This window comes from Triticum aestivum, chromosome 7A (genome assembly GCF_018294505.1).
Source record: "Triticum aestivum cultivar Chinese Spring chromosome 7A, IWGSC CS RefSeq v2.1, whole genome shotgun sequence".
Taxonomy (NCBI): Eukaryota; Viridiplantae; Streptophyta; class Magnoliopsida; order Poales; family Poaceae; genus Triticum; species Triticum aestivum.
In genome coordinates, this window is record NC_057812.1 from 222,374,397 (window position 1) to 222,400,612 (window position 26,216).

A 26,216-nucleotide genomic window follows, 5' to 3' on the forward strand; every position below is an offset into this window, starting at 1 on the left:
GCCGACGCCCGACCCACCCCCTCTCATCCTCTCTTCCCCTTCTCTCTCTCTCTCTCACATGTTTTCTTCAGGGAACCTTCCAATGGAGGTCGCCGCCTCTCCATCTCGATCTGTCCGCCACCGGATCCACGCCGGAGCATCTGGATCCGCCACACAGACATGGATGGGCGCCTTGGAGCTCCCCTCTGCCGTCGCCTGATCTGGGCATCTAGCCGCCCGCCCGTGCTCCGAATCCGGTGAACAACCTCGCCTCCGACCCGATTCAGACCGACGCCCACAGCCTCCTTCCACCACGTGCGCCAAGCATGCCCCTAGGTCCGACCGATCATGCGCCGCTCATCCTCGTTGTTTTTTTGTTTGAGTCAACCTCACTGCTTCGTTTTGCTCCCAGCTCGCGAGGAGGCCTTGCGCCTCGTCCAGCCGCGGCCCACCTGCCGTGTCAGTCAGCCCAGCCGCCTGCGGAGTGATGCGGTGCTCGGCGACGACCGTCTATACGGCGACACAGCAACTCGTCCATGCCACAGCGCTACGGTGCAACCTCGAGGCGACGTTGCTGGTGCTGCAAGTCATCCGCGGCGGAGCTGTAGTGGAGCACTCTCCGGCGGTTCCCCGTGCTCCGATGCAACATTCACGCGGCGGCTCCCGGTGCTGCATCGCAGCACTCGCCAGCGGCGAATGCAGCGTCATGTGGTGCTGCAATGAAGCTCGCCGTCGGGTCCTCTTGCGCCGATGCAGCGCTCGCGCGGCGGCTAGATGCTGCTGCTATGGAGCGCTTGCCGGTGGCTCCCGGTGGTGCATCGTATCGCTCGCCGACGGCTTGAATGTAGCGTTCGATGGTGCTGCAATGGAGCTCGCCGGCGGGTTCCCTTGCGTCGATGCAGCGCTCGCTGGCGACTAGATGCTGCTGCTATGGAGCGCTCGCGCGGTGGCTCCCGAGGGTGCATCGCAGCGCTCGGTGCTGCTGCAATGGAGCTCGCCGGCGAGTTATGGGTGATGTGTCGCAACGCTGACCGGCGGCTCCGCGTGCTGTGTTGGAGCGCTTGCCGGCAACTATCGTTGCTGTGAGATCGAAGCAGAGAGAGTACATTGTACAGAAGTACCACAATTGGGGCATTGGAAGCAGATTGGTACCAAGTTTGGTAATTTTTACATGTCAGTATTAAGTCTGGGGCTAGACTTTACAAAAAGGTCTAAATCGCGTATAAACGTGTATTGACGGTGTATCTGACCGACGGGGTCCGCATGTCAGCTGCCGATGTGGCATTTTTTGCAGAAACACCCCGCACGGCGGCGGCCGGTCTGGATCGAGGGGGGGGGATCCATCGAGCCTGAGCTCCCATCGCATCACCGCGGCCCCCGCTTGCGCCGGAGCTGCTGTAGGATCTAGAAGTAGATGTGTCTAGAGGGGGAGTGATTAGACACTTAGTGCTAAAGTTGCAATTTTTAGGCCTCTTTGGTTTGAGTGGAGTTTTAGGCACAATTTCAACATACACAATACATATCAAGCAAGCATGCAAAGAGTATATGAGCAGCGGAATGTAAAGCATGCAACTTGTAAGAATGTAAAGAGAAGGGTTTGGAGAATTCAAACGCAATTGGAGGCATGGATGTTTTTCCCGTGGTTCGGATAGGTGGTGCTATCCTACATCCACATTGATGGAGACTTCAACCCACGAAGGGTAACGGTTGCGCGAGTCCACGGAGGGCTCCACCCACAAAGGGTAACGGTTGCGCGAGTCCACGGAGGGCTCCACCCACGAAGGGTCCACAAAGAAGCAACCACCCACAAAGGGTCCACGAAGTAGCAACCTTGTCTATCCCACCATGGCCATCGCCCAGGAAGGACTTGCCTCACTAGCGGTAGATCTTCACGAAGTAGGCGATCTCCTTGCCCTTACAAACTCCTTGGTTCAACTCCACAATCTTGTCGGAGGCTCCCAAGTGACACCTAGCCAATCTAGGAGACACCACTCTCCAAAAAGTAACAAATGGTGTGTAGGTAATGAACTCCTTGCTCTTGTGCTTCAAATGATAGTCTCCCCAACACTCAACTCTCTCTCATAGGATTTGGATTTGGTGGAAAGAAGATTTGAGTGGAAAGCAACTTGGGGAAGGCTAGAGATCAAGATTCATATGGTAGGAATGGAATATCTTGGTCTCAACACATGAGTAGGTGGTTCTCTCTCAGAACATATGAGTTGGAAGTGTAGAAGTGTTCTAATGGCTCTCTTATTGAATGAAGAGGAGGTGGAGGGGTATATATAGCCTCCACACAAAATCCAACCGTTACTCATAGTTTTCCAATCTCGGTGGGACCGAATCAACAAACTCGGTCGGACCGAAAAGGTAAACCTAATGACCGTTAGAGATCTTCGGTGAGACTGACATGCAACTCGGTAGGACCGATATGGTTAGGGTTTGGGCATAACGTAATCTCGGTGAGACCGATTACACAAACTCGGTGAGACCGATTTTGGTAATTAGCTAACCAGAGAGTTGGTCAGGCAAACTCGGTGGGACCGATTTGCTTTTTCGGTGAGACCGAAAAGTTACAAAAAGGAAACACTGAATTTACATTGCAATCTCGGTGGGACCGATTCGCTTTTTCGGTGAGACCGAAAAGTTACGAAAGGGAAACAGAGAGTTTGCAACCCCATCTCGGTGAGACCGAGATCCCTATCGGTAGAACCGAATTGCTAGGATTTTGGCAGTGGCTTATGACAAGTGAAAACTCGGTGGCACCGGATAAAAAGAATCGGTAGGTCCGAGTTTGGCTTTGGGTTTAGGTCATATGTGGAAGTGGGAAAGTAGCTGAGGATTTTGAAGCATATCATTAAGCACATGAAGCAAGAGGCTCATTAAGCAACACCTCATCCCTCCTTGATAGTATTGGCTTTTCCTATGGACTCAATGTGATCTTGGATCACTAAAATGTAAAATGAAGAGTCTTGAGCTTGATGCTTTAGCCAATCCTTTGTCCTTAGCATCTTGAAGGAGTTCCCACAACTTTTAGTACATGCCACTCAATTGTTGAACTTATCTGAACCATACTAGATAGAAACATTAGTCCAACAAGAGATATGTTGTCATCAATTACCAAAACCACCTAGGGAGCACTTGTGCTTTCAATCTCCCCCTTTTTGGTAATTGATGGCAACATACATCAATGCTTTAGATAAAGATATAAAGAACAGCAAGTAAAGCTTTGGAAGGACATGTAACAAGCATAGGCTCCCCCTACACGTATGCACTCATGTAAATATGAAATATAGAGGCATGTGAGAGCATAACCATGACAGAGTAGGCAATGTGTTACATGTATCTTGGCCATATGCATCAGAGCAAAAGATTATCAAGGAAAATACCTTCATGCTCATGAGTCCTTCTTGCAAACAGTATGTACATAAGCAAGAACTCCTCATACTCATGATTTTGATGCATATACTTACCTTGTGATCTTGAGTTGGCTTAGGATGGAATGAACCTGCACAAACAAAGTTAGATAACACAGGTACATCCACTAGCCAGAGCAAACAAAAGAAACCACAAGAATACCAAGACTGGGATGACATGTAGAGAGTGAGTACAAGGTACCACATTGGATTCAACATGTCCCCAACAATAAAGATATGCAATGAATTTGACCGATTTCTTTCCCTTAGGTGTCTTGCTCCCCCTGAATTTTACATGGGATATTGGGAGAAGATAGGGAACAAAAAATCAGAGCTAAAAGATACAAATGGATAGAACTTAATGCAAATACATGTCTTTTCCCCAAAAAGGCATGTGACATCTCTCCTCTTGAACATCAAGCATCTGGGATCCTTGAGTATTCTCTCCCCCTAGAAGTCTCTCTCTCCCCCTTAATACTTTCTCTCTTGTAGGTTTGGTCCTTGAGACTTTTTCTCTCCCTTGATGTGATCTCTCTCTCCTACAAGCTTTGATGTGATCTCTCTCTCCCCCTTTGACATCAATTTCCAAGAAGGGCTTTCTGGAATCCGTCGTATAGGTTTGGTCCTTGAGACTCAGCACAAAGCAATGGATAAAACTTTGATGCTTGTGGAGGACAAGATTCATTGAGTAGAGCTGGATCAGAAGAAATATAGAACAAGTGGCAAACTGTTTTTCCTGTTGCGAAGTCGGTGGCACCGAGTGGTATGTTTCGGTGGCACCGAAAAGATTCGGTTGGACCGAAAATTACAAGTCGGCGAAACCGAGTTCACACAGAGAAAAACACTTGTTACCTCAGCTCACTAGACATATAGGATCTCACAAAGATTTGCAATGAATTACCTGAAGGATTTGTAAGGAATTAAATACAGAAAATGCAGAACAAAAACAAAGAGAAAAGAGAAGAAACTGAAAGATCTAGATGAAGTTTTTTTAAAAAAAGAAAGAAACTAAACATGCATGAGACAAATGCAATAACACAGAAAAGAATACAAGAGAACTTCATCTAGAGTTGGGTGGTGACATAGTCACCTATGTTAGAGTATATTGACTTAGGAGTCAAGTGGGAACACTTGATCATAGGTCATACTCATCGTTTAAGCTCAAAATGGGGTTACCATTTTTCGTTTAAGCATCTTGATGTATTCACATCTTGTTGAGTTGCTTTGACTCATGTCTTGGAGTAAAGCTTCTCTAAGATGGAATAACATACCTTTGGTGGTGGTGTGGTTCTTGCTCATGTAGTTGAACTTATGTGGGTGCTCAAGGTTGATGTAGCTCATCAAGAGTTGGGAGCATCACTTGGAGTTTGAGCTCATCTACCTACATGGGTTAGTTCTTGCAAGGAAGAGCACTTGTGTATCCAAAAATGACAATCATGAAGCTCAACATAGAATTTGTCAAAGGATATGTTTGAATGGTTTTGTGCTTCCTTGTCTTCAACCACCATTGTGTAGAGTCTTGGTGATGTAGAGATTGCTCAAGATGTGAGTGAGTCGCAATCTCATGGAATTAGATTCAACCAAGCACCTACATGGGTTAGACAACATGCAAGGTGCAAATATATCCAAGACATAAGATAGTTATCATAAGAGATATATCATGGATTAGTCATAAGCTCATGTCTTGCATGTATCCAATGAAGTTTCTACTCCAAGTTCGAAGCATCAATGATGTTCAATTCTCCTCTCAACCTGCAAAACACTTTCTCATCAAGTGGTTTAGTAAATATTGAAGGAAATATGCCCTAGAGGCTATAGTAAAGTTATTATTTATTTCCTTATATCATGATAAATGTTTATTATTCATGCTAGAATTGTATTAACCGGAAACATAATACATGTGTGAATACATAGACAAACAGAGTGTCACTAGTATGCCTCTACTTGACTAGCTCGTTAATCAAAGATGGTTATGTTTCCTAACCATTGACAAAGAGTTGTTATTTGATTAACGGGATCACATCATTAGTTGAATGATCTGATTGACATGACCCATTCCATTAGCTTAGCACCCGATCATTTAGTATGTTGCTATTGCTTTCTTCATGACTTATACATGTTCCTATGACTATGAGATTATGCAACCCCGTTTGCCGGAGGAACACTTTGTGTGCTACCAAACGTCACAACGTAACTGAGTGATTATAAAGGTGCTCTACAGGTGTCTCCAAAGGTACATGTTGGGTTGGCATATTTTGATATTAGGATTTGTCACTCCGATTGTCGGAGAGGTATCTCTGGGCCCTCTCGGTAATACACATCACTGAAGCCTTGCAAGCATTGCAACTAATGAGTTAGTTGCGGGATGATGTATTATGGAACGAGTAAAGAGACTTGCCAGTAACGAGATTGAACTAGGTATTGAGATACCGACGATCGAATCTCGGGCAAGTAACATACCGATGACAAAGGGAACAACGTATGTTGTTATGCGGTCTGACCGATAAAGATCTTCGTAGAATATGTAGGAGCCAATATGGGCATCCAGGTCCCGCTATTGGTTATTGACCGGAGACGTGTCTCGGTCATGTCTACATTGTTCTCGAACCCGTAGGGCCCGCACGCTTAGGTTTCGATGACAGTTATATTATGAGTTTATGAGTTTTGATGTACCGAAGGAGTTCGGAGTCCCGGATGAGATCGGGGACATGACGAGGAGTCTCGAAATGGTCGAGACGTAAAGATCGATATATTGGACGACTATATTCGGACATCGGAAAGGTTCCGAGTGATTCAGGTATTTTTCGGAGTACCGGGTAGTTACGGGAGAAGCAATGGGCCTTGATGGGCTTTAGTGGGAAGAGGAAAAAGGGCCAAGGGGTTGCTGCGCCCCCCTCCCCTCTAGTCCGAATTGGACTAGGGAAAAGGGGGCCGGCCACCTCTCCTTCTCCTCCACTTCCTTCTCCCTTCCTCCCCTCTTGGTGGACTCCTACCAGGACTTGGAGTCCTAGTAGGAATCCACATCCTGGCCGCACCAATTGCCTTGGCCGGCCTCCTCCTCCTTCATCCTTTATATACTGAGGCAAGGGGCACCCCATAGACAGAAGTTGATCCATGTGATCTTATTCTTAGCCGTGTGCGGTGCCCCCAGCCACCATAGTCCTCGATAATATTGTAGCGGTGCTTAGGCGAAGCCCTACGGCAGTAGTACATCAAGATCGTCACCACGCCATCGTGCTGACGGAACTCTTCCCCGACACTTTGCTGGATCAGAGTCCGGGGATCGTCATCGATCTGAACGTGTGCTAAAACTCGGAGGTGCCGTAGTTTCGGTGCTTGATCGGTCGGGCCGTGAAGACGTACGACTACATCAACCAAACGCTTCCGTTGTCGATCTACCAAGGGTACGTAGATCACACTCTCCCCTCGTTGCTGTGCATCACCATGATCTTGCGTCTGCGTAGGAAATTTTTTGAAATTACTACGTTCCCCAACAGTGGCATCCGAGCCTAGGTTTTATATGTTGATGTTATTTGCACGAGTAGAACACAAGTGAGTTGTGGGCGATATAAGTCATACTGCTTACCAGCATGTCATACTTTGGTTCGGCGGTATTGTTGGATGAAGCGGCCCAGACCGACATTACGCGTACGCTTACGCGAGACCGGTTCTCCCGACATGCCTTGCACATAGGTGGCTTGCGGGTGACAGTTTCTCCAACTTTAGTTGAACCGAGTGTGGCTACGCCCGGTCCTTGCGAAGGTTAAAACAACACCAACTTGACAAACTATCGTTGTGGTTTTGATGCGTAGGTAAGATTGGTTCTTGCTTAAGCCCGTAGCAGCCACGTAAAACTTGCAACAACAAAGTAGAGGACGTCTAACTTGTTTTTGCAGGGCATGTTGTGATGTGATATGGTCAAAACGTGATGAGATATAAGTTGTTGTATGAGATGATCATGTTTTGTTAAAGTTATCAGCAACTGGCAAAAGCCTTATGGTTGTCTCTTTATTGCATAAGATGCAAGCGCCAAATAATTGCTTTACTTTATCGCTATGCGATAGCAATAGTTGCAAGAGCAATAGTTGGCGAGACGACCGTGTGACGACACATTGATATAGATCAAGATGATGGAGATCATGGTGTCATGCCGGTGACGATAGAGATCATGACAGTACGTTGGAGATGGAGATCAAAGGAGCAAGATGATGATGGCCATATCATGTCACATATTTTGATTGCATATGATGTTTATCTTTTATGCGTCTTATCTTGCTTTGATTGACGGTAGCATTATAAGATGATCTCTCACTAATTATCAAGAAGTGTTCTCCCTGAGTATGCACCGTTGCGAAAGTTCTTCATGCTGAGACACCACGTGATGATCGGGTGTGATAGGCTCTACGTTCAAATACAACGGGTGCAAAACAGTTGCACACGCGGAATACTCAGGTTATACTTGACGAGCCAAGCATATACAGATATGGCCTCGGAACACGGAGACCGAAAGGTCGAGCGTGAATCATATAGTAGATATGATCAACATAATGATGTTCACCAATGAAACTACTCCATCTCACGTGATGATCGGACATGGTTTAGTTGATTTGGATCACGTAATCACTTAGAGGATTAGAGGGATGTCTATTTAAGTGGGAGTTCTTTAAGTAAATTAATTGAACTTAAATTTATCATGAACTTAGTCCTTGTAGTATTTTGCAAATTATGTTGTAAATCAATAGCTCGCGTTGTTGCTTCCCTGTGTTTATTTTGATATGTTCCTAGAGAAAATTGTGTTGAAAGATGTTAGTAGCAATGATGCAGATTGGATCTGTGATCTGAGGTTTATCCTCATTGCTGCACAGAAGAATTATGTCCTTGATGCACCGCTAGGTGACGGACCTATTGCAGGAGCAGATGCAGACGTTATGAATGTTTGGCTAGCTCAATATGATGACTACTTGATATTTCAGTGCACCATGCTTAATGGCTTAGAATTGGGACTTCAAAGACGTTTTGAACGTCATGGAGCATATGAGATGTTCCAGGAGTTGAAGTTAATATTTCAAGGAAATACCCGAGTTGAGAGATATGAAGTCTCCAACAAGTTCTAGCTAAAAGATGGAGGAGAATCGCTCAACTAGTGAGCATGTGCCCAGATTGTCTGAGTACTACAATCGCTTGAATCAAGTGGGAGTTAATCTTCCAGATAAGATAGTGATTGACAGAATCCTCTAGTCACCATCACCAAGTTAGTAGAACTTCGTGATGAACTATGATATGCAAGGGATAACGGAAACGATTCCCAAGCTCTTCGTAATGCGGAAATTGACGAAGGTAGAAATCGAGAAAAATATCGAGTGTTGATGGTAGACAAGACCACTAGTTTCAAGAAAAGGGCAGAGGGAAGAAGGGGAACTTCAAGAAGAACAACAAGCAAGTTGCTGCTCAAGTGAAGAAGCCCAAGTCTGGTCCTAAGCCTGAGACTAAGTGTTTCTACTGCAAAGGGACTGGTCACTGGAAGCGGAACTACCCCAAGTGATTGGCAGATAAGAAGGATGGCAAAGTGAACATAAGTATATTTGATATACATGTTATTGATGTGTACTTTACTAGTGTTTATAGCAACCCCTCAGTATTTGATACTAGTTCAGTTGCTAAGATTAGTAACTCGAAATAGGAGTTGCAGAATAAACAGAGACTAGTTAAGGGTGAAGTGACGATGTGTGTTGGAAGTGGTTCCAAGATTGATATGATCATCATCGCACACTCCCTATACTTTCAGGATTAGTGTTGAACCTGAATAAGTGTTATTTGGTGTTTGCGTTAAGCATGAATATGATTTGATCATGTTTATTGTAATACGGTTATTCATTTAAGTAAGAGAATAAATTGTTGTTCTGTTTACATGAATAAAACCTTATATGGTTACACACCCAATGAAAATAGTTCATTGGATCTCGATCATAGTGATACACATAATCATAATATTGAAACCAAAAGATGCAAAGTTAATAATGATAGTGCAACTTATTTGTAGCACTGCCGTTTAGGTCATATTGGTGTAAAGCGCATGAAGAAACTCCATGTTGATGGGATTTTGGAATCACTTGATTATGAATCACTTGATGCTTGCGAACCATGCCTCATGGGTAAGATGACTAAGACTCCATTCTCCGGAGCGAGCAACTGACTTATTGGAAATAATACATACTGATGTATGCGGTCCGATGAGTGTTAAGGCTCACGACAAGTATCGTTATTTTCTGAAACTTCACAGATGATTTGAGCAGATATGGGTATATCTACTTGATGAAACATAAGCCTGAAACATTTGAAAAGTTCAAAGAATTTCAGAGTGAAGTGGAAAATCATTGTAACAAGAAAATAAAGTTTCTACGATCTGATCGCAGAGACAAATATTTGAGTTACGAGTTTGGTCTTCAATTAAAACAATGTGGAATAGTTTCACAAACTCATGCCACCTGGAACACCGCAGCATAATGGCGTGTCTGAATGTCATAACCGTACTTTATTAGATATGGTGCGATCTATGATGTCTCTTACCGATCTACCACTATCGTTTTGGGGTTATGCATTAGAGACAACTGCATTCACGTTAAATAGGGCACCATCTAAGTCCGTTGAGATGACACAATCTGAACTGTGGTTTGGCAAGAAACCAAAGTTGTCGTTTCTTAAAGTTTGGGGTTGTGATGCTTATATGAAAAAGTTTCATCCTAATAAGCTCAAACCCAAATCGGAGAAATATGTCTTCATAGGATACCCAAAGGAGACTGTTGGGTACACCTTCTATCACAAATCCGAAGGCAAGACTTTTGTTGCTAAATTCGGAGTTTTTCTAGAGAAGGAGTTTCTCTCGAAAGAAGTGAGTGGGAGGAAAGTAGAACTTGATGAGGTAACTGTACCTGCTCCCTTATTGGAAAGTAGTTCATCACAAAATCTGTTCCTGTGACTACTGCACCAATTAGTGAGGAAGCTAATGATGATGATCATGTAACTTCAGATCAAGTTACTACCAAATCTCGTAGGTAAACTAGAGTGAGATCCGCACCAGAGTGGTACAGTAATCCTGTTCTGGAGGTCATGTTACTTGACCATGACGAACCTATGAACTATGAGGAAGCGATGATGAGCCCAGATTCCGCAAAATGGCTTGAAGCCATGAAATCTGAGATGAGATCCATATATGAGAACAAACTATGGACTTTGATTGACTTGCCCAATGATCGGCAAGCCATTGAGATTAAATGGATCTTCAAGAGGAAGACAGACGCTGATAGTAGTGTTACTATCTACAAAGCTAGAATTGTCGCAAAAAGTTTTCGACAAAGTTCAAAGTGTTGACTATGATGAGAGTTTCTCACTCGTATATATGCTTAAGTCTGTCCGAATCATGTTAGCAATTGCCGCATTTTATGAAATCTGGCAAATGGATAAACAAAACTGCATTTCTTAATGGATTTATTTAAGAAGAGTTGTATATGATACAACCAGAAGGTTTTGTCAATCCTAAAGGTGCTAACAAAATATGCAAGATCCAACGATCCATCTATGGACTGGTGCAAGCATCTCGGAGTTGGAATATACGCTTTGATAAGTTGATCAAAGCATATAGTTTTATACGGACTTGCGATGAAGCCTGTATTTACAAGAAAGTGAGTGGGAGCACTACAACATTTCTGATAAGTATATGTGAATGACATATTATTGATCGGAAATAATGTAGAATTATTCTGCAAAGCATAAAGGAGGTTTTGAAAGGAATTTTTCAAAGAAAGACCTCGGTAAAGCTGCTTACATATTGAGCATCAAGATCTATAGAGATAGATTAAGACGCTTGATAAGTTTTTTCAATGAGTACATACCTTGACAAGATTTTGAAGTAGTTCAAAATGGAACAGTCAAAGAAAGAGTTCCTACCTGTGTTGCAAGGTGTGAAATTGAGTAAGACTCAAAGCCTGACCACGGCAGAAGATAGAAATAAAATGAAAGTCATTCCCTATGCCTCAGCCATAAGGTTCTATAAAGTATGCCATACTGTGTACCAGATCTATTGTATACCCTACACTGTGTTAAGAAAGGGAGTACAATAGTGATCTAGGAGTAGATCAATGGACAACGGTCAAAATTATCCTTACTGGAATAAGGATATGTTTCTCGATTACGAAGGTGACAAAAGGTTCGTCGTAAAGGGTTATGTCGATGCAAGTTTTGACACTGATCTAGATGACTCTAAGTCTCAATCTGGATACATATTGAAAAGTGGGAGCAATTAGCTAGAAGTAGCTCCATGCAGAGCATTGTTGACATAGAAATTTGCAAAATACATGCAGATCTGAATGTGGCAGACCCGTTGACTAAACTTCTCTCACAAGCAAAACATGATCACCTTTTGGGTCTTAATCACATAGCGATGTGAACTAGATTATTGAATCTAGTAAACCCTTTGGGTGTTAGTCACATGGAGATGTGAACCAATCACATAAAGATGTGAACTATTGATGTTAAATCACATGGCGATGTGATCTAGATTATTGACTCTAGTGCAAGTGGGAGACTGAAGGAAATATGCCCTAGAGGCAATAATAAAGTTATTATTTATTTCCTTATATCATGATAAATGTTTATTATTCATGCTAGAATTGTATTAACCGGAAACATAATACATGTGTGAATACATAGACAAACAGAGTGTCACTAGTATGCCTCTACTTGACTAGCTCGTTAATCAAAGATGGTTATGTTTCCTAACCATTGACAAAGAGTTGTTATTTGATTAACGGGATAACATCATTAGTTGAATGATCTGATTGACATGACCCATTCCATTAGCTTAGCACCCGATCGTTTAGTATGTTGCTATTGCTTTCTTCATGACTTACATGTTCCTATGACTATGAGATTATGCAACTCCCGTTTGCCGGAGGAACACTTTGTGTGCTACCAAACGTCACAACGTAACTGGGTGATTATAAAGGTGCTCTACAGGTGTCTCCAAAGGTACATGTTGGGCTGGCGTATTTCGAGATTAGGATTTGTCACTCCGATTGTCGGAGAGGTATCTCTGGGCCCTCTCGGTAATACACATCACTGAAGCCTTGCAAGCATTGCAACTAATGAGTTAGTTGCGGGATGATGTATTATGGAACGAGTAAAGAGACTTGCCGGTAACGAGATTGAACTAGGTATTGAGATACCGACGATCGAATCTCGGGCAAGTAACATACCGATGACAAAGGGAACAACGTATGTTGTTATGCGGTCTGACCGATAAAGATCTTCGTAGAATATGTAGGAGCCAATATGGGCATCCAGGTCCCACTATTGGTTATTGACCGGAGACGTGTCTCGGTCATGTTTACATTGTTCTCGAACCCGTAGGGTCCGCACGCTTAAGGTTTTGATGACAGTTATATTATGAGTTTATGAGTTTTGATGTACCGAAGGATTTCGGAGTCCCGGATGAGATCGGGGACATGAGGAGGAGTCTCGAAATGGTCGAGACGTAAAGATCGATATATTGGACGACTATATTCGGACATCGGAAAGGTTCCGAGTGATTCGGGTATTTTTCGGAGTACCGGGTAGTTACGGGAGAAGCAATGGGCCTTGATGGGCTTTAGTGGGAAGAGGAAAAAGGGCCAAGGGGCTGCTGCGCCCTCCTCCCCTCTAGTACGAATTGGACTAGGGAAAAGGGGGCCGGCCACCTCTCCTTCTCCTCCACTTCCTTCTCCCTTCCTCCCCTCTTGGTGGACTCCTACTAGGACTTGGAGTCCTAGTAGGACTCCACATCCTGGCCGCACCAATTGCCTTGGCCGGCCTCCTCCTCCTCCATCCTTTATATACTGAGGCAAGGGGCACCCCATAGACAGAAGTTGATCCACGTGATCTTATTCTTAGCCGTGTGCGGCGCCCCCAGCCATCATAGTCCTTGATAATATTGTAGCGGTGCTTAGGCGAAGCCCTGCGGCAGTAGTACATCAAGATCGTCACCACGCCGTTGTGCTGACGGAACTCTTCCCCGACACTTTGCTGGATCGGAGTCCGGGGATCATCATCGAGCTGAACGTGTGCTAAAACTCGGAGGTGCCATAGTTTCGGTGCTTGATCGGTCGGGCCGTGAAGACGTACGACTACATCAACCAAATGCTTCCGTTGTCGATCTACCAAGGGTACATAGATCACACTCTCCCCTTGTTGCTGTGCATCACCATGATCTTGCGTGTGCGTAGGAAATTTTTTGAAATTACTATGTTCCCCAACAAATATATCCGCTAATTGCTTATCGGTTCGAACGTGCTTAAGATTAATGTCACCCTTAGCAACATGATCTCGAATGAAATGATGACGAACTTCAATATGCTTAGTTCGAGAATATTGTACAGGATTATGACCAATTTTGATAGCACTTTCATTGTCACAAAGCAGTGGAACATGTTTCACATAAATCCCATAATCTTTAAGAGTTTGGGTCATCCAAAGTAATTGAGCACAACATGAACCAGCGGCAATGTATTCTGCTTCGGCGGTGGATAAGGGTACCGAGTTTTGTTTCTTGGAAGACCAAGACACAAGAGATCTACCAAGAAATTGACAAGTACCCGAAGTGGACTTTCTATCAACCTTGTCTCCGGCATAATCCGAGTCGGAATAGCCAACAAGATCAAAAGAAGACCTCTTAGGATACCAAATGCCAAAATTTGGTGTATGGATTAAATATCTCACTATCCTTTTCACAGCCTTAAGATGACATTCTTTAGGAGAAGCTTGATATCGTGCACACATGCACACAGTTAGCATAATATCGGGACGTGAAGCACATAGGTATAACAATGAACCAATCATAGAGCGATAAACCTTTTGATCAACCAGTTCACCATCTTTGGTCAAATCATTATGTCCACTAGTAGGCTTGGGTGTAGACATACCTTTGCATTCTTGCATATTGAACTTCTTGAATAAGTCCTTGGTGTACTTTGTTTGAGAGACAGATGTACCTTCCTTAGTTTGCTTGATTTGCCAACCGAGAAAGAATTTGAGTTCACTCATCATAGACATCTCAAACTTCTCTGACATTAGCTTTCCAAACTTTTCACTAAAGAGAGGGTTAGTTGAACCAAATATGATATCATCAACATAAATTTGGCATACAAATAGTTCTCCATTAACTCTTTTAGTAAAAAGAGTAGAATCAATTTTACCAATTTCAAAACCACTTGTAATAAGGAACTTGGTCAAGCATTTATACCATGCTCTAGGAGCTTGTTTAAGACCATAAAGAGCTTTGTGAAGTTTGTAAACATGATTTGGTTTCTTAGGATTTATAAAGCCGGGAGGTTGTTTGACATAAACTTCCTCCTCTATTTCACCATTTAGAAAAGCACTTTTAATGTCCATTTGGTACAAGGTGATATTATGGTGATTAGCATAGGCAAGTAAGATGCGAATGGACTCAAGTCTAGCAACGGGAGCATATGTCTCACCATAGTCCATACCTTCGACTTGTGTGTACCCTTGGGCGACGAGATGTGCTTTGTTGCGAACCACTTGTCCATCTTCATCTTGCTTGTTGCGAAACACCCATTTGGTACCAATGATATTGTGGTTGTTGTCGGGCTTCTCAACCAATGTCCAAACTTGGTTTCTCTCAAAATTGTGTAGCTCTTCATGCATAGCGTTTATCCAATCCGGATCTTCCAATGCTTCTTCAACCTTCATAGGTTCAATGCTAGAGATGAATGAATAGTTTTCACAAAAGTTAGCTAAACGAGTTTTTGAGCGAGTGATTCTCCCGGTTTGTATATCATTGAGGATTTGCTCGATGGGATGATCTTTGGCAATTCTTGCTCGAACTCGTGAGAGCTTTTGCTTGGGTCTTTGTTGAACATCTTCTTCATCTTGTTCTTCTTCTTGGCCTTCTTCATTGTTGACGTCGTCGTTCTCTTGTCGTGGTGGAGAAGGAGGTTGTTGATGTTCGTCTTGATGCATTTCCTCGTTTTCTTCATCTTGGTGTGTCCCATTTGTGGATGCTTCCGTGTCAATTCTTGGTTCACCTAGTCGTGAAGTAGAAGCTTCCACTTGGACGGATGAAGTACTCTCCTTCACCTCCGTTGGACGAATTTTGCCAATGGACAAGTCTTGGATTGCTTCTGAAGGGTCTTTGTCTCCTACATCAATTGGCAACTGCTCTACTTGCGAGCCATTAGATTCATCAAACTTCACATCTACCGTCTCTTCAACCTTTCGGGTGAAATTGTTGTAGACACGGTAAGTGTGAGAGTTTGAGCCATAACCAAGTAGAAAACCTTCATGAGATTTAGGAGCAAACTTTGAACGATGATGCTTATCAAGAATGTAGCACTTTGAGCCGAATACTCGAAAGTATCCAACTTGGGGTTTGTTACCGGTGAGAAGCTCGTATGCCGTCTTGCCGAGTAGCTTGTGAAGATATAAGCGATTTGTTGCGTGACAAGCTGTCTGAACCGCTTCTGCCCAAAAGTGCTTCGGCGTCTTGTATTCATCAAGCATCGTTCTTGCCATTTCGATGAGCGTCCGGTTCTTCCTCTCAACAACTCCATTTTGTTGAGGTGTGTATGTAGCCGAGAACTCGTGTGAAATCCCTTCTTCGTCAAGAAAGGTGTCCACATTTGTGTTCTTGAACTCCGTTCCGTTGTCACTTCGAACCTTCTTGATCTTCATGTCAAACTGATTTTGGGCCTTCCTAGCGAAGTTTCTGAAGATCTTCTGGACCTGCGACTTGTCATTAAGAAAGAACACCCACGTAAATCTTGAAAAATCATCAACTATAACTAGACCAAAAGAATTTCCACCGAGACTCTTGTAGGCGTTGGGACCAAAAAGATCCATATGAAGTAGCTTGAGTGGCCTCCTTGTGGTCATGATGTTCTTCACGGGATGTCTTCCTCCAACCTGTTTACCTGCTTGACAAGCACTGCAAAGTCTATCCTTATCAAATATGACATCGTTAACTCCAAGGATATGATTTCCTTTAATAAGCTTGTCAAGGTTTCTCATGCCAACGTGACCTAGTCGTCTATGCCACAACCAACCTTTTGAGGATTTAGCAACAAAGCAAGTTTTAGGTTGTGCCTTTTTAGAGAAATCGACAATGTAAAGATCACCTCTACGCATACTCGTAAAGACCATTTTATGATTGTCTCGACGAAATACTTGGCAATCTATCTCAGTAAATAGGACATTCAAACCGAAATCAGCAAGTCTAGATACTGAAAGTAAGTTGTAGCCAAGAGATTCAACGAGCATGGCATTTTGAATGAAACTATCATGTGAGATGGCCACCTTACCAAGGCCAACCACTTTACCCTTTGAATTATCACCAAAGGTGACATATTTTCGAGGGCCGTCATTTTCAGCAAGCTCACGAAACATCTCTTCATCTCCGGTCATATGATCAGTACATCCACTATCAAGAACCCATTCCTTTCCTCCTGATTCATATCCCCGAAGATTTGCCATAAGACCAAAATGTCTCATTGCATCATCAAGATCGAAGTCACTATCATCATCATCATCATCACAGTATCCATGTTCATCATGATCTTGTGACTCATCATTTCCTAGAGAGGGTAATTCATTAGATAAATGATCATCAAAGTGGTCACTTTTATGAATTCTTATAGCTTCGAATATGATATCACTAATGATTCCAACATCTCCTTTAGCATGCTTAAGATTGGTAAGTTCAAATAGACAACTACCAAAATTAGGATCACTAGAGTTCGTCTTACTCAAGGCAATGGATTTATGGAGAATTTCATCCAAAGTTTTCAAGGAATGATCGGGAAATCGTTCCTCAAGAAATTTCCATATAGTATAGGCACAATTAAGAGTAGGCAAACTAGCAATCAAATTTTTGGGCAATCCTCTAATGATGAGCTCAGCAGTTCTAAGATTGCGAATCATGTCAATATCTTCATCTAGGGTAGGATGCACAGGATCAATATGAGGTGCACAAGAACTAGCAATATACTTGTTCAAATGATATTGATTGAAGATTACAAGCATCTCATTTTTCCACTCATGAAAATACTCTCCATCAAGAATAGGCACTCTATGTCTAAGACTCCCTAAAGTAGACACATCCATCTTCCTCCAATGGTGATTAAACCAAGGCAATGGAGACCAAAGCTCTGATACCACTTGTAGGATCTAGAAGTAGATGTGTCTAGAGGGGGGGGTGATTAGACACTTAGTGCTAAAGTTGCAATTTTTAGGCCTCTTTGGTTTGAGTGGAGTTTTAGGCACAATTTCAACATACACAATACATATCAAGCAAGCATGCAAAGAGTATATGAGCAGCGGAATATAAAGCATGCAACTTGTAAGAATGTAAAGAGAAGGGTTTGGAGAATTCAAACGCAATTGGAGACACGGATGTTTTTCCCGTGGTTCGGATAGGTGGTGCTATCCTACATCCACGTTGATGGAGACTTCAACCCACGAAGGGTAACGGTTGCGCGAGTCCACGGAGGGCTCCACCCACAAAGGGTAACGGTTGCGCGAGTCCACGGAGGGCTCCACCCATGAAGGGTCCACAAAGAAGCAACCACCCACAAAGGGTCCACGAAGTAGCAACCTTGTCTATCCCACCATGGCCATCACCCACAAAGGACTTGTCTCACTAGCGGTAGATCTTCACTAAGTAGGCGATCTCCTTGCCCTTACAAACTCCTTGGTTCAACTCCACAATCTTGTCGAAGGCTCCCAAGTGATACCTAGCCAATCTAGGAGACACCACTCTCCAAGAAGTAACAAATGGTGTGTAGATAATGAACTCCTTGCTCTTGTGCTTCAAATGATAGTCTCCCCAACACTCAACTCTCTCTCATAGGATTCGGATTTGGTGGAAAGAAGATTTGAGTGGAAAGCAACTTGGGGAAGGCTAGAGATTAAGATTCATATGGTAGGAATGGAATATCTTGGTCTCAACACATGAGTAGGTGGTTCTCTCTCAGAACATATAAGTTGGAAGTGTAGAAGTGTTCTGATGGCTCTCTCATTGAATGAAGAGGAGGTGAAGGGGTATATATAGCCTCCACACAAAATCCAACCGTTACTCACAATTTTCCAATCTCGGTGGGACCGAATCAACAAACTCGGTCGGACCGAAAAGGTAAACCTAGTGACCGTTAGAGATTTTCGGTGGGACTGACATGCAACTCGGTAGGACCGATATGGTTAGGGTTTGGGCATAACGTAATCTCGATGAGACTGATTACACAAACTCGGTGAGACCGATTTTGGTAATTAGCTAACCAAAGAGTTGGTCAGGCAAACTCGATGGGACCGATTTGCTCTTTCGGTGAGACCGAAAAGTTACAAAAAGGAAACACTAAATTTACATTGCAATCTCGGTGGGACCGATTCACTTTTTTGGTGAGACCAAAAAGTTACGAAAGGGAAACAGAGAGTTTGCAACCCCATCTCGGTGAGACCGAGATCCCTATCGGTAGAACCGAATTGCTAGGGTTTTGACAGTGGCTTATGACAAGTGAAAACTCGGTGTCGCCGGATAGAAAGAATCGGTAGGTCCGAGTTTGGCTTTGGGTTTAGGTCATATGTGGAAGTGGGAAAGTAGCTGAGGATTTTGGAGCATATCATTAAGCACATGAAGCAAGAGGCTCATTAAGCAACACCTCATCCCTCCTTGATAGTATTGGCTTTTCCTATGGACTCAATGTGATCTTGGATCACTAAAATGTAAAATGAAGAGTCTTGAGCTTGAAGCTTTAGCCAATCCTTTGTCCTTAGCATCTTGAAGGAGTTCCCACAACCTTTAGTCCATGCCACTCAATTGTTGAACTTATCTGAAACATACTAGATAGAAACATTAGTCCAACAAGAGATATGTTGTCATCAATTACCAAAACCACCTAGGAAGCACTTGTGCTTTCAGCTACCCCTGCTCGCACCGCCGCGGCCTCTGCTCGTGGCCTCCACCATCTCCTTCGGGGCCTCTGCACAACGGAAGCGCCTCCCTCCCCCCTCTCCCCGTCCGAGCTCGATGCCATCTCTGCGCTCATCCCACGACTCATCTCTGAGGGCCAGGTCCCCGCCGTCGTCCGCCTCCTCTCCGCGGCACTCCTCCTGCCCGGCTCCCCGGAGCGCCTCCCGCCCCCCCCGCTCGCGGAGCACCTCGCCTCCCTCCCCACGCTCACCCCGGCCTTCGCCCTGCTCACCGCGCTCCACCACCACCCCGTCCGCCCCTCGCCGCTCCCGCTCGCCACCCCGCTCCTCGGCCACCTCCTCGCGATGCACCACGCCCGCGAGGCCGCTTTCGTGCTCCGCTGGCTCTGCCGCCTCGACTCCCCACGCCGGCCCGATGCCGCCACCTACGGCATCGCCGTCGCCGGGTTCTGCAGGTTCGGGGACCCCAGGAGCGCGCTCGTCGCCCTCGACGAGATGGCCTCCGACGGGGTTCCGCCCTCACTGGAGCTGCAGGAGGCGGTGCGGGATGCGATGCTGCAGGACGCGAGGATCGAGGAGGCGTGGGCGCTGGAGGAGGCTATGCGGCCGCCGGAGTCCAAGAAGACGGGAACCAAGGCGACGCGTCAAGAGAGAGAGCTTCGGGTGAGAGAGAGAGAGAAGAAAAAATGGAAGGAGGAAGAGAAGGAGAGAGGCAGGGTGCGGGGACGACCTGGTCCTGATCGCCGGTGGTGGTGCTCCGGTGGCTGGCCGGCGGCGTGGCGAGGAGGAGGCCAGGGCGGGGCGGGGGTTACGGTAGGCGAAGGAGCTCGGGCTCGAGGGGCTCCTCCCCTCGATCCAGATCGGGCCCTGCCGCGCGTGAGGACGAAGGAGGCGCGGGGGGTTTCTGCAAAAAGAATGCCACATCGGCAGCTGACATGCGGGCCCCGCCGGTCAGATACACCGTCAATACGCGTTTATACGCGATTTAGACCATTTTGTAACGTCTAGCCCTAGACCTGGTACTGACATGTAAAAATTACCAAACTTGGTACCAATCTGTTTCCAATGCCCCAATTATGGTACTTCTGCGCAATTTACTCAAGCAGAGAAGTGCGTGCGTTGACTTATCTACGGCTTAGAGGAACACAAATCAAATGGTGCGGTCGGGCTACATCAAACGGTCAGCAAGGTGGTTTTAATTATGGATGAAATCAACCGACTTATCCGTAGCAGCCGTGTCGTGGAAGAAGATGTGTAGTTTCCTTGTGCGTGCAATCCAAATAACACGTGTTTGTCAGATTCCATGCTTGCATGTTTCCGGAGGTCGATCCGGTCCGGTGGCAATTTGTTTTGGGCTGGCAGCCTGGCACCGCATGCATAGTCAGATTGCACACGACGTGATTTCCTGAATTAGTACTACCTTATGTATATGTTTTAAATTCAAAATGAAGCGTAAACTTAAGGGGAAAAACGTATTGTGACGGTGAACCCGACATATCCTCGTGTATTGCAACGGGGTAATAAAGACATAGACATTATTTTATTGGCAAACTTGATGACAATACCTGTATGAATTTCGTACAAATTTTAGTAAAATATCTTTAGCTACATAGAAAATGCATATAACACCAACATCTTAATCTTCGATCAAAAACACGAAGGTAACAAAACTCTTATAACTGTGGATAAAGCTACAATATATCAGCCTACTTTAAATTGAACTACATCAATTTCTGCACCCTCATTAATCCAAAAAGATTGAGATGGTCACATTAGTCGCCTTCCGATATGAATTCAGTCAATTGCTTGGTATCATCTATACAGAAGGAGAAAAGGTAATCAATCATTTTCTTACATCTATATATGTCATATTGGTAGTGACGTGTAATTTTATGTGAATGACGTTTTATGAAATTGAAGTAGCTAAGGATTAATAATGGAAAATTTATAAAAAAACATATCTTTTGTTCTGAGCAATCATAAATAATCTACACTGGAATTACTTAATGCCAGATTTGCAAGTGGCCTAAAAAATGGCCTATGTCTCATGCGTATTGTTGCTCAAGTGACCAACACACAAATTCTTTACTTCTGCAGAATTCCATTTGATCATGTACAAGCAAGGCACATCTGATATTACTCGAGCATAGGTTCAACAATATTGTTTATTTAATGTTTACCATGTAATATGCACTTATTTTCCGCCAAGCCCCCAGCTGCTCCTATATAGTCTATTGAAGTCTGAATCCTATGAAATGCAAAGTGCCGCTCCTTGTGCAGGGGATAGCCTCACATGGTCGTGCATGTAGAATTGAATCTATCTACACATATGTTGACATTTACCCTTGACGTTTTTTCCCTTTCCTTCCTTGCCTTGCTCGAATGGAATTTATGTTTCAAACTTCCTGCTCATAATAGCGCAATGGAAATTTATTTCTTCTTTTGGTTTCTTTCCTTTCGTGCTCATATCCTGGGACCCACTTCTTGAGGTGGAGGATTAATTTCCTTCCTTCTTTTTCCTTCAAAGAGAAATTTATTTCTTCTTTTGATTTATTTCCTTTCGTGCTCATATCCTAGGACCCACTCCTTGAGGTGGTTGATTAATTTCAAATCACAGACAAATATAAATTGGTGTAATGTGGTACTCCCTCCGTCTGAAAATACTTGTCCTAGTAATGGATGTATGTAGACTTATTTTAGTTATAGGTACATCCATTTTATCCATTTCTAAGACAAGTATTTCCGGACAGAGGGAGTATAATATAGCGAGGTGGGACTAAGGGCAACTTGGTTTGGTGGCTCTTTCTCTACCCGATCGGCGGGAGTTCGATCCGTATACGAAGGGAAAAGCAAGTAAAATAGTACCATCTCGGATGTAAAAAATAATATAGGTGAAAAAACTGAAAGCGTAAATTCACGAAATGAAGCATATTGTGAAGGTGAACCCACGAAGTCAATCCATGCTTTATTATTATTAAGGAAAGACTAACACAAATGCCCATGCGTTGCAACGGGAGAAAACTTTAACGTAGAATCAAATTTAATGAGTTGTAAAATGTGGCTCATTTTATAAATGTTCTCGGTGCGCCACTTCTGACAAATCGAAATTTTGTATAATCATCAAACTGATCCTCTTTTTTGATTTCGACTTCTTGGTTTTATTTCTTTTTGTAACGGAAAAAATCATAGCTTTTTAATAAACATTGTGCATTTTTAAAATTTGAATTTCAAGTTTTTTTGTACAAAACCGTGAAAATCCCTTTTTTATTCTGGCAACCTAAAAAAAATTCTAGCAAACTAAAAACGCACACATATCAATTAAAACACCACTGACAGCAACTTGCAACTTTTTTGATGAATCCCTCGGTGTCTCTTTTTTGTGCAACCATTTTTATTGACCTTCTCTAGGATGCGATCCTGAATTTTTCAAAAAGAAAATTGTAAGTGAATTCCGTCTAGTTACTTTGTCAAACAAATCGTCAAAAGAACAATTTTTAATGACGCTTTTGTGTTCTTGTTTTTTCTGAGCTTTGACATTGCATTCTGTATGTCAGAACAGTTGGCATAACTATAGTCTGCTGATTTATTTTCCACCATGTATATTTTCTAAATATAAAATCATATTGGTCAACATGGCCGTAAATCAACTTCTTTTGGGCCCAACTTATCTCTTCTCACCCATGGCCCAGCTTAAATCAATATGTTTTGAAACTAGCGGCTGCTACATATGGTGATTAATGAGCACCCCTTCCCCTCCTGTTAGGGTTTCTCTTCCCCTCGGCGGCGATTTGATCGCCACTGTAGGGTTCGTCTCCCCTCCCTCCGTTCTCGCCGGCCAATAGCGTTCGGACCGATCAAGGGGGTGCTCTTTGGAGCGATGCCCGGTCTTGGCGCTCGGGTTCTGGCGTTGGGGGTTGCTAGGGTTAGGTCACAAAGTACCCGATCAATTCTCTTTTCGGGTCAGGGAAAGAAGATGGCGTCTGAGGCGTCGAGCTCCAACGCTGCGACGGACCTGGAGGCGCTGATGAGTGAATTGGGACTCCAAGAGGAGGACATGGATGATGTGGTGGTGGAGAAGGAAGATCCGCTGCCGCCGACGGCAACTCGATGGATGGCCATAGCGCGAGTCCATACGGAAAAGAAATACAGTCAATATGGTTTCTTCAAGACAATGAGGGCAGCATGGGATCTCGCCCAACCAGTGCAGTTTTGACCCCTCAAGGAGAACCTCTACACTTTGCAATTTGCTTGCTTAGGCGACTGGGAGAGAGCTATGGATGAGGGGCCCTGGAACTACAAAGGCAATGCGGTGATTCTTGCTGAATATGACGGGTTCACAAAGCCGTCGCTGGTCAAGCTTGATTCCCTGGAGATATGGCTGCAGATACATGATCTACCTGATGGCTTCTACCCTCTCATCAAACCCCTTGCAAGGAAGGTGGGAGAATATATATATGCTGAACCTAAGTCACAAGATTTCGAGGGTAATTTCTACAGAGTGAGAATCCGCATTGATGTGCACAAGCCTCTTAAGAATGCTGTCAGTCTAGTTCATGAGGGGAAGCGGCAGGTCTTCAAGGTTAAATATGAGAGGTTACCGGACTGGTGCGTGGTATGCGGCCACTTGGGACATCAGTACAAAGAGCACGGCGACGACATCCATGCCAAATCTGCTTTAGTGTTTAAAGAACTGCGTGCGGGGTGGTTCAGAGGTGCTGGACCGGGACCGGGGCAGAATCCCAATGGGGGGAGAGGTGTTCGTGGAGGTCGTGGAAGAGGTGCAGGAAGGACGAGACAAACTGTTGGGAGAGGAGCAACAACAGAGTTCTACTCTGAAGCAGAAGATGAGCATGACACAGCGATGAAAGAGGCCGATGAGAACCGGAAGCGTACCCAAGATGGTATGAAGGAAAAGCTGTTGGTGGCAAACCCTCCAGCGCAGGTGGCACCTGCAGACGCCAATATTTTAGCAGGGAAGACCCCGCTGATGCTACCGGCGCCCCCACCCCTCCAGTCAGTCCAAGATCAAAGCAAGAGCCGAAGCGGACCAAGATGTCAACAGAGAAGGTTACAAAGATTGTTACAACCCTAGATCCCAAATCGGCGTCCTCCACCTCGGAGGAACGCCAGGGGCAATGAATACCTTATGCTGGAACTGTCGTGGCGTGGGCAACGCCACGACAGTTAATGAGCTTCGTGATCTGGCGAAGAAGTTTCCCCCCCCTATCCTCTGTATCATAGAAACTCAAGTAGAGAGAGGTAGGGTAGAAGCTCTTGCTGGAACATTGGGTTATGATAATTGTTATGCTATAGATAGTCAAGGGAGGAGTGGAGGAATTGGAGTTTTCTGGAACAATCCAATAAAATTTGATATTTTGGGTTACTCGTGTTATCGTATTGATTGCTCGGTTGTTGATCCTGGCAAGGATCCATGGAGGCTTACTTGTGTATATGGAGAGGCACAAACGCATCTCCGACACCAAACTTGGACAGTGTTAAAAAATATAAGTACTTTGAGTGCACTCCCTTGGCTCTGTATTGGTGATTTCAACGAGGTTCTACGTCCGGACGAACATGTGGGTATTGGACAGCGCAACAATGCCCAAATTCAGGCTTTTCGAGACACTGTTGATGTTTGCATGTTGATGGACTTGGGCTATAAGGGACGCTTTTGGACTTTCGAGAAGAAGGTCGCTGGAGGAACTTTTACCCGTGTGAGGCTGGATAGGGCTCTTGGATCGATTGAGTGGAGCGCTCAATTCCCTCTTGAAAGCCTATCACACCTCACTGCTGCAACTTCGGACCATTGTCCTATTCTACTGGAGATTAATGAGCATCAGAGGCCTACATGTAAACGTTCTTTCAGGTACGAGACCATGTGGGAGACCCACGAGCAGTGGAGGGACACCATTCTGGAGAGGTGGAACTCAAAACACCCGAGCCATACAGTTGAGGAGATTAGGAGGAAGATGTCTGATCTTGCTACCGACCTATCTAGGTGGAACAATGACACTTTCGGCAGCGTCCGATGGAGATAAAATCTCTTAAAGCTGAACTTGAGTGCTTGAGAGGGAATCCGGGGAGGACTGGACCGTCACATGCGGAGATCAAGATCAATGATAAGTTGGTGGAGCTCTACCATCGGGAGGAGTTGATGTGGCGTCAAAGATCCAGGATAGAGTGGCTGGCCGCGGGGGATAAAAACACAATTTTTTTCCATTTTAGAGCAAGCATCCGGAGAAAGAATAATATGATTAAGGCGCTGGCTAACTCACTTGGCGTGCTTATTGATGATCCTGGAGACCTAAGGGAGATGGTCAATGAGTTTTACCAGAACTTGTACACATCGGAAGGAGTGACGGGCATGGACGAGGTGTTGATGCATGTACCCCAGAAGGTAACATCAGGGATGAATGATATTTTATGCGCACCATATACCAGCGACGAGGTGAAAACAACCCTGTTTCAGATGGCACCAACAAAGGCGCCGGGTCCTGATGGTTTCCCAGCACATTTCTACCAAAGACATTGGTCTTTATGCGGGGAGGAGGTCACTAGAGCCGTCCTCAGAATTGTAAGAGGGGAGGAGAGTGCTGAGAGCATAAATGATACTGTTTTGGTTCTAATACCAAAGGTAATGAATCCAACACTACTCCCTCAGTTTAGACCTATCAGTTTATGCAATGTGCTATACAAGATTGCTTCGAAGGTGGTTGCAAACAGGCTCAAGCAGATTCTTCCGGATATCATCTCTGAGGAGCAATCATCCTTTGTCCCAGGGAGACTCATAACTGATAACATCATATGTGCCTATGAGTGCTTGCATTTCATGAAAAGGTCTAGAGCAAAATC

General features: G+C 44.4%; 1 protein-coding gene across 1 annotated transcript; it reads left to right on the forward strand.

The window, feature by feature from the left end:
* Positions 1 to 909: 909 nt before the first annotated feature.
* Positions 910 to 23,577, forward strand: LOC123153269 (uncharacterized). The gene is made up of 3 exons (XM_044572469.1): positions 910 to 1,030; positions 19,354 to 20,177; positions 23,329 to 23,577. Exons 1-3 carry the CDS (start codon positions 910 to 912, stop codon positions 23,575 to 23,577), a joined length of 1,194 nt encoding a protein of 397 aa, XP_044428404.1.
* Positions 23,578 to 26,216: the final 2,639 nt, after the last annotated feature.